Here is a 13,683-nt window from a genome sequence, read left to right as displayed (position 1 = left end):
CTCTCTCTCTCTCTCCTCCTTCTTCTTCTCCTTCTTCTTCTTCTTCTTCTTCTTCTTCTTCTTCTTCTTGACTTTTGCCTTTGCATACAACTTTTACATATGACTAAACCATAACAGTTCTGTTTGTAAATAGAAATAAACATGTCTCCAAAGAAAAGATTGATGTCACAAGGAAAGATCAACAAATCCAAGAAAGAGCCTCATATACTCTCTCTGACAAAGAGAACTATAAGAAAGGGAAAGGGGAAGGGCAAGGCACTTTAAACCATTTCAATTCCAACCGAGGTGAAGCCTAGGTGGAAGCTTTTCCTTAAAGCTTGGCCAAAAGTCTACTAGGACATGGAGGAGTGGATGCAAGACACCTAGTGCACCCAAGACAAGGCAAGCTATTGAGGCTATCAAATTGGAAGCCTCAATAAATAATTCTATGAATATTTTATTTCTTTATATAGAAGGATATACTAGATAAACACAATCATGAACAATGAGGTGGGCACTATATTGGCCTGAGCATATGTTGTATCTATTCATGGAATTGAGGTGGATTGGGATGATTTTTCCCACTATCGAGAAACTAATGTGAGGAGTGTCAGTCAGGACAACACTGTATCAAATAGAACCATGCTACAGGAAACCCGTTGGAAGGTCTTACAAAGGAACATCCTGTGAAGAGAAACCTGAGTACTACATTGTGCGAGACACTAACTAAGGATCAACAAGCGGTTTTATTTGATTGGAAGAGAACAATAGGGGAGTAGAAACCAAATTTGATGTTAGACTTGGAAATGTCTATTACAGGTGAGTCAAAAGCCACAAAACACCTTGAATCTATTAAACACATAGTTAACTGGGTTCATACCAAACTTAAAAAAGATGGTAGTAGCAGATTTGGAAAATTTGGAAGAATATATGGAATTTACAACAAAATATTCCGATTTGGTGAGAATGCATCATCTTTGGATCACAGAGTAGTTTGAGGCAGGAGTTGCATTTAACATTTCTATGCAACACACTTGATGGAGGAGCTGACAAAGCATGGATTGCAGATCCTGATCCTTGTACCAATATAGCAACATGTTCTCCAAGTATTCTGATGGTCATTGAAAAGAGAGAGAAAATTTTTCATTGCATAATCCATGTCTTATCTTAGGCCTAGGCCATTGCAATTAGTATGTACTAACCCTTTCTATACATATGTTTTATCTTAGGCCTAGGTCATTGCAATCAGTACGTACTAACCCTTTCTGTACATATGTAGGTGTGTATTGTGTGGGCCTAGATTTAATTCAAACTCTCTTGATGTGGTGTTCACACCCTACTAGCACACATACCACATGGTGTGTGCAGTAGTTCATTTTTTTAAGCACACTGAGTGCTTTTCCATCCTCTAGGAAGAGCTCAAGAAGAGTGTTTCACGAGATTAGGTAGCTTTTGGAATGAACTATTTGTTGTGTAAACTCCAAAATTTTGTTTAGTTGTTACAAACACTGCCCAAGTCACTCATACATCTTTGTTTAGTATTAGACATTAATTAGAAACATGAAAATATATAATTACAATGCCATACCAGGGAGTTGGTTGAATTGTCAACATATTATAGTTGGTATAAAGATACACACTTATTTTGTTTAGAATAGTGCACTTAATTTGGCTAACTTAAAGTATGTCATTTTGAAGAACAATGTCAAGTGTTACACATTCAATCATGATTTTGACATTCCAAACAGAAAGACAATCATGAGCTTAACTATTAAAAATCCAAAATTTAAAGACAAAAGCACCTTCAGACCATTGAATTTCAATCGTCAAGCTAAACTTTTGTTGATTCCTCTACTAGGTTTGCTTTTTCTTTCTCATGCACAATAGGTGGAATTTTTATCTTCTTTGGCTTCTTCCCTCCTTTCGGTTCCCAACTCCATACTATTGAGTCTAGGGATTAAAAAATTACATGTTTTTTAAATATAATACATACTTTTGGATTAAAAAATGTGTTTTCGTGTTCTAAATGATAAAAAATGATTTTTTCAATCGGTCAAAGGTGACCTGTTGGCCAAAAAAATACCACACAGTTTACACAAATACCGTGCAATATATCGTGCCATATACACAAGTATTGAGTGGTATATTTATTAACTTACCACATGGTATATAAAAATACGACACGGTATTCAGGACATTGCATAGTATTTTAAAATACCGCCGATAAATAATAGGGTTACAGCTAGGGTCATTGAGATTTTAGGGCAACAAACTAAGGCCATTGAGATACCACGCAGTAGCTTCACTATCACACGGACGGTATGTCTACGATACGTTATAAAGAGGCCATCTCTCCACATTATTTACAAAAACATCACTCGCGCTCTGTCATTTTTGGAGTTGCAGGTTTTTTGCTTTCTTGCTCTTTTGGTGAGTTTTTAGATTTTGTAACTCTTTGTGTGTGTTAGTTAGGCCACGTGATGGCCCACTTCAGTCGATTGGAATCACCTTGCCTTGGCTAGCTATAGAATGAGAGAGAGAGAGAGAGAGAGAGAGATGCATGTTTGCATGTTAGTCAGAGCACACTTCAGCTAGTCATAATCGCCTCACCTTGATTGATGTGTGCTCTTGTGATAATAAAGATTAAAGCCAAGTGATGGCTCACACTTGCCAGTTGGCTCCCCCTGCTTCGATCTAGTTATATACCATATTTTCTTATGTATTATTTCTATATTACATAGGTGTAAATAGAGTTGGGATCTATCTAGATAATGGCCCACCTTTGTCGATCGGTTCATCTTAATAATAACCTTTCCCAACTAGATGTGCTATTGGCAAAGCTAATCTAGATCATCTTGGTTATCTAATTCTATTACATGTTTCCCATTCTAGCCTCAACCACCCGATAGGTTGATACTAGATAGTGACTTTATAAAGACTTCTATTACATTTAAACAAACACTTCACACTATGATAGTGGATTGTGTAATGGGCTGTGTATTAGTTGATATAGTCCTCCATTGCATTAGAAAGCAAAATGTATTTAGTATTTTGTTATTCTATGGGGTAAAAATTCTATGAAAGTTATTTTGCATCATAACAGTCAATTGTTTTGCATATTGTTCGTGAGTGTCTTAATTTACATTAGCATTGCATGTGTAATTCTTGTGTTCCTTTATTTTAAAGTATTTTTAGCACTTACAAAATGATTGTTGCATGCATTAGATCACTACACACCCATCCTTCATGGAAACTCAAGAGAACGAGGCAACCCAATTGAAGGATGAGGTTCAAATGCTTGTCCATTACTTAACAATTCAACAGTTGGTAGGATTTAGCGATGAAGATATTTAGGCCAGTGCAACATCAAAATATTTACGAGATCAAATGCAAAACCAAAGTATTTGACCATCTCTACATGAACTAACAAGAATGTGGCCGAATGTAAAATTGATAGTTGAGCAAATTTTCTCTCGAGTATTGGGAGATTCAATAGGTCGATGGGAAATATTTGTGAAGGATAACAATCTCACCTTACCTGTCAATAGAGAGGAGAATTTTTCCCTTTGGATGACTGAATGGAAGGCATCACAAGTTTCTACTTAAAGAAAAATGTAAAGGAGAAAGGGTTTGTAGGAAAGGTAGCAGCTAGTTCCTTAGTCCATTTCACCAAGATGGCTAGTGGGCTAGATGCAAATTCTAATCCAACCCAAGCTAAAGGGAGAGCAGATATACAACTATGTATAGCATTTGCCGATGTGTGCTCTCACATAGTGCACTTTCCATTGGAACTGCTAACCTTGCATGAACCAGTGGGCAAGGGAGAAGAAGGAAAGGTTTTTCAGATATAAGTTGTGGGTGTCCCAGGTCTTAGACCAACATCATGGTGGTATGTTGGCAAAAGGGTTAATAGAGAGAATGCATACACTCGTGTAGCACTAAAAAAAGAGCTAGCATAGATAATGATCCATAGAGTTGCCTGTTAGGTATTAGGGTACTCACACACTTAAGAGATCTGGGTTGTTACTCTATTTTTCAATGGCAGAAGTATGCACAATATGCTGATGTGTCTCCCACATCGCTATGGAACGTATGTGAGATGGATTAAGTTCATACTGTAAGAAAATAATACAACGTCTATGCTCAACAGATAACAGGATCTTGTATGCAAGAGAGAAAATAGATAGTATGGAGAATCAAAAAATTTGATTACTGTAGAACCGATACAATAGATGGCGTTGCCTCCGATCCGTGCGCTCCCGTGAGAGAAGCTTCGATGGTGATCTAGAAATAGTAGAGGACGGAGGCTGGATGCTAAGGAATCAGGGTTGCTGTAGCCAGTGATGATGAAATGGGCTTCATGGGTTTGCTCTTACATAGCCACTAGTCATAGTCGGTTAGACCCAATTTAGTGACCGACCCAGTCTACCCAAAACGATCGACTGGGGGTCGGTCTCGAAATAGGCCACCGACCACACGATAGAACTATGGCGTAAAATAGAGCAATCAACCTACGGTTGTCGTTGGGCCCACAGCCATCTGGGATCATATGGGCCTCCAAACGGGCCCCGCAACCCGAGAGTGGGCCCCCGAGAAATGCTTCATCTACCCTCAGTGCGATCAGTCATGGGATGCCTTCCCAGACTTGCATGTAGCCTAGTTGGCAGTGTGCCAACTCCGTCTAGCCATCAGGCCACACATATCCCCCATTTGGTTTCCAAACCAAGACCTACCGTATAACCGAGCTACTCAAATGCCTTCTCCTCATATGGGGGTCTTACAAGTAGAGTTAGCTAGTTCCCGCATAGTTACACGAGAGTGGAGCATTAATATCTAACACATACATCCAAGAGAAGAACCTCGCTTTGTCTATAACTCCCCGCTCACCAAGTTGCGAGCAAGGTTGTCTTATCAGCATGCTTTGTCTATTGTTGCTTCCATTGCTAGTGCTTTGAGAGCAATTAACAAACACAAATATGCTCATACTGATCTACAGGCAACCAACTACATGTTGGATTTCATAGGGGATGATGAGTTTGTGCAGGTAGGAATTATTGATTGGGGAAGAAGCCTCGACTGGACTGAAGTAAGTATTCATAAGAAACACCACATTAGAGAATTTGGGAATTTTTGGATACTTTGGGAATTCCCAAATGAGAAAACTCCCATTAACTTTGGGAATTTTGTTAATATGAAATAGTATATTTACTAGAACTACAAATGCTATTAATCATAAACCTTTTTAGGCATGGTGTGATAGTAGTATTTATGAAACTAGAAATATTCATCCACATGGTACAAGGATATTACTCATATTGGTAGTGTTTATGAAACACCTTTATAAACACTCATATTGGTTGTGATTATAACATCACTTATAAGGCTTTCATAATATTGTTACATCATAAATGTGCCTCTCTATAGGACAACCATAGATTTTCGTAGGCCATTGACTCTCTTTACTACATGTTTTGGTGGTATTTTTATACTTTTGGGGAGTTTAGCACTTTTATGCATCCATGCAAATACAATACTATCTATAGCCTTCCATCTCTTAGGATCCTTTGTGTTGCACATCCATCCAAACATAATAGTTTTATGCATCCATGCAAATACAATACTATCTATATACTTCTATCTCTTAGGATCCTTTGTGTTGCACATCCAAAATTCATCTCAGCACCCTAAATACACTTATTCATCTGTAGCATTTCAACGAGTGCAAACTAACACCCAATATTATAAAAGAATCTTTTTGTAGTCCTTCACACCTATATGACTTTGTGTAACTCCAAGACATTGGGTAGATTTTGTCTTGTAGTCAAACAAGCACAAAATCACCATTCTTGACATCCACCAATGGCATAAATGCATCTTTGGGTCATTTGTGTGAAATTCCACAATAGTGATCATCCAGTTTTTTCAACTTTTCATGGTCAAAAGCACTGATTGTGTTCCATCACAGTTTTGTAGTACCTTTCTTACATATTCATTCTTTACTTGAAAAAATACCAATGACATCATAGATTTTGTATGCATCATTAGTTGGGAGTAGCAAAAGTGCACTAATATTGACCATTGGCAGTGATAGACATCCAACATCAAGGATTTACCCATGGCATCCATCAAATGGGTTTGTTGCATGTACCATCCCAATGGCCACAACTTCATGGTTATAACCAAATCCAATTTTTGTAACATTAAGTACAATGCTTTACTTATATCCCATGTGTCATAAAAAACACTTCACTTACTCTAACCCAATATGCTAGAAAATATGTTATGGAGAACATTTGATCTCCTAGACCATGATGTTGGAAATTGTTGCCTATGCATGCTTCACAAACATATTTTTGAAAATAAACTTGTGGAAGGCCTTGTACCATGTTTCATTAGTTCAATCAAATTAGCTTCTTGAAATTGACATGTCCAAACTCCTTATGCCATAGTCGATTGAGATAAGAATCTTTTTTTTTATGATGAGCAACAAGAACTCTCTGAATCGGCATTGCTAACCAAAGTTTAAAATTTCTATCAATCTTGGCACCTTTAACATTGATGGAGTTAGGATTCTCAAGTTCGTTGACTATGCATCGATACTTATTGAAAACAACTTCCATATGATTCTCTATCATTTGACCAACAAAAAGTAAATTTGTGGCATAATTGAAATATAGAAAGCATCATCATGCATTTTGCAATACTGACATCACTAGACGATGATATGCTACCAATTCCTTCAATTTTATGAGGTGTGATATTACCCATACCAACAATCTCTTTGGCATTTATGTTTAAATGTCAATCCTTTTAGGAGTCATATGGTTGCTTGCATTGAGTCAAACCACCAAGAATTCTCATCTTTGTGATTATTATTAATTGGTTTCACTGCATTAGCATATTAAGAAATGAGAACTTTGTTTTGGGTCATAAATCCTAATAATGATCATTAGCATAATGTGTAGATTTTATGTGCGAATTGCCTTGATTTTGAGGTTGATTGCTAACTCTATTGTACTTATTACTAGCTATATCTCTTTGCTCAAAGGAGTATGGTCCATGTGTGGTGACCATTGCTATGACAAACTGATCATAGTCTTTAAACCATTGGAGCAATTAGTACTAATCTTACAATCTTGATTTCTTGAGGACCAATGGATGCTAATTAATCTGCTATGTCTCTAGTTAATTTGGAACTATCTCTATCTACAGCTTGGTTGCATTGTCAATTGATTGTCGAGATAACAATTTTGGACATGTTCTTTGCATAACTAATTTTCAAGTGCATCTATAGATGACTTTTTTTCTTTGATGATAGGAATCATGACATAGTTGACATTGAAATTAATGGGATTGATGTCAACTATGCTTTCTCATCCCATTCGTTTTATTGTTTGCCAAGTTCTTGAAGTTCATCTGTAATAAGTGGCATTATTAAAGTTGGTCTTCTGTTCTCTTTTCTTGTTCTAAAATGATATTCGACCATAATATGTGAACTTGCAATTCCCATAATTGTGATCATTAAGTTTACTATTATGTTCCCAAAATATCATCTCATCCTGTGATTTTTCTATACCTAGACAACAAGTGTAGTCAAATGCAAATAATGTCTTTTTTCTTGAAAATTTTGTTGCTTTTAGTGAAACAAGGATATAAGTGAAAACAAATCTAAAAATCGAGCAATGTGTTGCTAAATCACCAAAGATAATGACAAAAATTAACCAAACATTATAGTTGGCAAAAATGTGCCAAAAAGCAACCAAAATTGCTTTAACATGATGGATTTTGATATGTTGAACTAGTCACAGAAGACAACATTGACCAAAATTGATCAAGATATCACCAAAATAGCATTGAGACAACTGCACTGATTGCCCTGAATAATGGCAACCAAGAATAGGATTTACTCAATGATGTTTTTTTGAATAATATGTACTTTAAATGTGCAAAATCACTCAACTTAGATGCAAAACAACCAAGATATGAATATCTAAAAATAGGAAATTTCAAGCTTCAAAGTTTGTAGATTCGATTATCTAGATTGACCTATGGTCCAATTAGACCTAGGCTACCAATTGCAATGTAAGTCACATGGAAATTACAACATGGTAGCATATGCAAGGTGTGTTAGTGAAGAGGCTTGCTTAGGATGCATTTTGATGTGGCATGAGTTTGCATGTGCAATTTGAATAATGTGCTTACTAGAAATTTCGCTTCAAATGCATAGTGATGACATGGCTTATGTGCCACATGTCCATGATGAGTTGATGTGCCCTAATGAGGTGGCTATCCACATGGTACTGATGACAGCATTATGACTTGCACACCAATCTCTATACAAGCCTTCTCAAGAAGGCTTGAGGGAGATTGGGAGAGATTTGAGGCTAGAAGTGGCAAGCACAAGTCAAGCATGTTCTTCTTGTTCAAAAAGCAAGTCCCACATGTAGATGTATTTGGTATCAATTAAAAAATAGAAATTTGAATAGTGCTATGGGTTTTCTAAACTAACTGAGGTATATTAAACCCATAGATATTGAACATCACCCCCAATACCTCAATGCTCATAAGGTCTAGTGAACCAACCTACCGAGATGTAATCTTCTACACCATCAGTTCACACAAGAATGAACATAAGCTGTGAAGTGGAGCTGAAAGAATAGTAGTCTCTTTTGTAATTGTCTCTTTGGATTCGTTCAGATTAACAACCTTCAAGATTTCAATAATCAGACCACACAAAAAGGAATTCACCTCAAAAGCCAGCCAGCCATACAGTGACAATTTTTGTGTATCTTCTATATAGAGTCCACTTGCCTATCCAAGCAAAAGGCCATGATAGGATTAAGGGTATCCAAACCATCAAAAACAGATAACAGATTTGTCGTTTGAAATCTGCAGTTTTCTGACTTTGATCTTATGTGATGAACACCACAGAGCAGAATGAAAGGCAACAAGTTACACTCAGATTGTGACTGAGATGGCTGAATTATACTCACATTAACTTGGAGACGAACCACAATATCAATAATGAAAACTACCTTAGCATATGATTTAATGTTACATGCGTTTTCTGAACATGAAATCTTTTTATATTGAAATGAAGAAACCCTTCGAGTTTCTTGTCAAGCCAGAAGCTACTTCCCGTTCATAGACCTGATGAATTCAACTGTATCCGAGTGCACATTTGTATTCCCAAAGAAAGCTTACATAATTGTGCACTAGTATTGAATGAAACATAGTGAAGCAACCATCTCAAAGCCCACATAAGTACAACTGCATGTCACTCTACATTTTTGACTGCTGGTAAAAATATGGCTTTTGGAGCCACCTTAGTCCTTGTCAGTTATTGCATACTTGGAATCACAAAATCCATTACACATACCTGCCACGATTCTTAACATACATAAGACTTGCATTCTAAACATCAACCTTGGCTTCACAAAGATCATCAAAGCTCACCATGAAGTCTTCATGCCCACTTCTCATCCCAAGCACCGTTTCCTAGTGTGTTAAGTCTATTCTAGGTCAACACCTAAAACATCAGCTGTATGCAACTTAAAGTAAATGACATCACAAGCTACATCGCTGGACTGGATTCCTCAGTTTGTTCAATAGTTTTCTGCATGCCTTCAATTTGTCCAATCACACAATCTAGCTTCTTAATATTGATTTCAGCAGCCATGCGTGCAATATAGTCACAATTCTCATAAGGTCGATAGTCGCACATGCCCTTGATCTCATCGCGCAAGGTAACTTGAATGTCCTGTCCCATGCACAAGCAAAATCAGTTAAAAGGTTTATATACATGTATATCTATATGTATGTGTATGTGCATGCGTGTGCGTGTGCGTGTGCGTGTGCAATCTTAAACCATCCCACCTTGCTTCGGTGGTACTTCGACAAGGAAATCCCCTTATGGTAGAATCATGTCTACACGGATAAATATGACTCAACAAGGTCAGATCGATGCCTTCACATATTAAAAACCACCACCTCTAAAACACTTTCCTGGGAACTTTGGTATAGGCCATTTCCTCTATATTTTTTGCCCAAAATAACGATATGCAAGCATGTCTACATAGAAACTGCCAAAGCTGAAGTTGGACACTTACCTGGGAGTAGATCTGGACACTTCTTGACCTTCCACATACAGGGATTCCTAATGATATAGGTCTGGATTGCAAATCACAGCATAAACCCTCCTAGCTGATTTGCAATTTGCCTAGAGCTTCCTGCTGCTTGGTGCTAGACCAATCTACCCACTCCTACCTACATTAACCTATTTATAAAACGAGGGGCAGCCATGCTATTTCTGGCTTTACCCTAAAAGCTGGTTGAATTTCATTTTTATCACGAAAGAGCAACCAGCCGCTTGCAAGCTATTGTGTAAGTCCAGCCCCTGACTAACCTCTTCTCCAACTCTGAAAGGTACCTCCCTGTATTTTAGCATCTCAGCTCTAAAACTTCACTAATAAATCAACTTGCTGCTATAGCTTAGACGTCATAATAGGGAAGGATTCCTGCTAAAACTGACTATTTCTGCTCTACTGGTTTGGAGTGGCCTGGTCCAAGGCTATCTGTTGGTCCAGAATTAGTAAGAACTATTTAGAGATAGAGCTAGTTCTGTTTCAGTGTATCAGAGCATGAAAATCATGGGAAAGTATTGGAAAATCATGTCAAATTGATTTTGAAATTGGGAGCATGTGTTTGGAAGCCTAAGACCCACCTCTATGCAAGAAATTATCGCGGGAAAGTTCCCGGATCTCTATGTGTCACGTATCATCTTGTAAACACGCCAAATTTTCAAAGTTGTTGGTCCGGAATTAGTAAGAACTATTTAGAGATAGAGCTAGTTCTGTTTCAGTGGTATCAGAGCATGAAAATCATGGGAAAGTATTGGAAAATCATGTCAAATTGATGAATTGGAAGCATGTGTTTGGAAGCCTAAGACCCACCTCTATGCAAGAAATTATCGCGGGAAAGTTCCCCGATCTCTATGTGTCACGTGTCATCTTGTAAACACGCCAAATTTTCAAAGTTGTAAGATTTGAAGGATTTTTACATCAACATGATCGTAATGACCTGCTAAACAAAAGCCCTCATGAATCGCTGCAATTCTGGGTTCATATGATTGGCACAGGGACTATCCTATAGAAGCTACGATTAGCAAAAATTAATCAATCAAACTTGATATACTGCGTCACTCCAGCACTTTCCAAGGTTGCACCAAGTTCCGGAATGACTGGATCATGATTGCCCTGAATTTTAGGCAAAAGCCCATTCTGCCAGGCACAATAAATAGATGTGCCTAATTCCAATTGAATTTCTGCAATCGTGAAATTATCTACTTTTCCCCCTGCTGATGCTCAATTGGAACCAGTTGTAAGCCCCCATATGAGAAGAGCATGGCGGAGGGAGACTTAGGGCAGAAGATGCCCAGAGAAAAGAGAGAGAGGGGGCTGCCACATGGGCAGCACCTCACAAGAGAAAATACATGGAGCTCTAGAAGCTGTCTAAATTGGCGACCATGTGCAGGAAAGGTGGCAAGGGCAAAAGTCCTTGGATCTGGCCTGGCAAGAGGTGCAGTTGACTGTGGCAAGGTATACCATAGAACCTCACCAGACGCGGCGGGGGTCCTAGAGATGCTTTGTGTCGTTTACTTGGGAACGCCTAACTGACCTATGTTTTGCCATGCTAGATGGTCGGCATTGTAGGTGATTCCATGTTAATACTGAAGTTGCTAATGTTATTAGGCAGATGATAGCTCAAGATTTTAACATTAGTGTCTTTTAGTCTTGGATAATGTGCTGACATCATGCTCAAGAATCACACAAACCTGAATCAACTCTAATGCTAAATGCCATGTGCCTCTCTAGAACATGCCCAGCAGGGCATTAAACTGAAATCACTTTTCTATATAGAACGCTGATAAAACAGAGTATGGGGGGCACTTAAGCTAAGGATAGAGAGAAGGTAGACATGACCTTATAACAAAGACAAATGACGGCACCTCATGCATAGCTCACATGTGGAGTGATGGCCGAGGACAGACATAAGAGCATTAGAAGGGGAAAGGAACAGCGATTACAATAGCAATGTGCATAAAAGCTTCTATCCTAGCTCTAGCTCTCTAAATCTCTAGAATGTATTTGACCCCACCAAATGAGAGCTTGACGATCAGGCAGTGATCTAAGACATTTGAATAAGTAAGATGGTCTCCTTTAGTCCAGGGAAATTGATCATTATTCATGAAAAACCCCGAGGGCAAGTATGAGTTGAAGATTCAGCCAAACCTCTTTCATGTAACACCTTGCTCGTGGCACCAGTATATGGCTAGATTCATGTAACACCTTGCTCGTGGCACCAGTATATAGCTAGATAGAAGTTCACATTGATGAGAGAAAAGGTTGCCTTTAAAAAATGAGCAGGCAGTAAAATTATAAAGCATAGATCCACGCTGGCTTTCCCCAAACTGTGTAGTTAAAGCTCATTCAATTAGTTGTCCCAGTATACAGCTCTATAGACATAAACGTTAATGAGAGAACAGATGGCCTTAAAAATTGAGCAGGCAGTTACATTATACAGCACGGATCGTCGCTGGATTCTATCAAATTGGGTCTAGCTCACTCAATACTCAACTAATAATCGCCTGCCTGCATTGCCTAGGCTTTCCCTATCTGAACAATAAGCATTGAATGAATCTAAGTAGGCCCCTAAGTAAGTCTTCATCGAGGCAATGGTGCTTGTCACGTTCCCTTGCAGCTTCAGAAAAGCAACAAACAAAGACTTCGGTCTTCCCCTAGTTGACCCACACTAGATCCATTGGAGATATCTATAAACCATGCAAATTGCACACCATTATGTCAATAAGATATAGGTAGAGTTTGAATCAAAGAGATCGACACGTATGAGGTCCCTGGTACACAGCGTGGCCCTGATGTGCTCTACTTTCCAGTGGTTGGAGACATATGTAGGTCGTATCTTCAGCCTTCTAGAAAATTTCCAGGAGGTTTTGATGAGTTCTGCTCACAGATATGTGCACTTCCTACAAACAAGACAGTATCCTTAAAGAAGTCACCTTGACCGACTGCATGAACTCACAGCATTGAGCTGCGACCACTTCCTTCCGTGGGCCCATGGCATTTGCTAACTCGTCCATAACTCCTCCCGCCAAGTCCACTGCATGTACAATTCTCTGCAGCAAGTAGAAGGCCCATGAGAGACAAGAAAAGACTCCCTTCTCTTCTTCTGCAAAATCATTTATCTATGCCGAGGATGAACAGCAGACATAGCGAGGAAAACCTTCTCAACATGATAGAGGCGCTGCAGCGAAGTAGACTGCGAAGCTGCTGTTGTGTTGATGGCACTCGTCATATTTACCAGGCTTCTTGAGCATGCGTGCCAAAGCTTCCTACCGAGTTGTAAGCACATGGATTAGATTAGCATGTTTGTAATTTTCACTCTAATGCTATTCTAAACAAACCATTTTCAACCATCTTGCATTGTGCTTAACCTTATAAACCCACTTGTAGCCAATTGCATTCTTGTCTTTAGGCAAAGGCACCAATTCCCATGTAGCATTTATTTCCAAGGCATTCATTTCTTCATACATGGCTTTCTCCCATTTTTCTTTTCCCATGGCTTGCTCAAAAGAAGTGTGTTCTGGTTCTTGTATCACTTTGACCATATAAGCATAGTGAATGGCTG

The 13,683-nt window shown here is 38.5% G+C and overlaps 1 protein-coding gene across 1 annotated transcript; it reads right to left on the bottom strand.

Annotated features, from left to right (window-relative positions):
• Nucleotides 1-9,032: 9,032 nt before the first annotated feature.
• LOC147883557 (mediator of RNA polymerase II transcription subunit 11-like) lies at nucleotides 9,033-13,443 on the bottom strand. The gene is made up of 3 exons (XM_087399924.1): nucleotides 13,279-13,443; nucleotides 13,055-13,171; nucleotides 9,033-9,739 (listed from the first exon to the last, which is right to left on the bottom strand). The coding sequence occupies exons 1-3, from the start codon at nucleotides 13,405-13,407 to the stop codon at nucleotides 9,554-9,556; spliced, it is 432 nt and encodes a 143-aa protein (XP_087256050.1). The 5' UTR covers nucleotides 13,408-13,443; the 3' UTR covers nucleotides 9,033-9,553.
• Between the last annotated feature and the right edge of the window lie 240 nt (nucleotides 13,444-13,683).

Source organism: Dipteris shenzhenensis, chromosome 28 (assembly GCF_047967505.1).
Source record: "Dipteris shenzhenensis isolate YYH24624 ecotype China chromosome 28, Dip_SZ_1.0, whole genome shotgun sequence".
NCBI classification, from domain to species: Eukaryota; Viridiplantae; Streptophyta; class Polypodiopsida; order Gleicheniales; family Dipteridaceae; genus Dipteris; species Dipteris shenzhenensis.
Note: the sequence above shows the minus strand (reverse complement) of the source record. Positions and strands in the feature narration are given on the sequence as shown.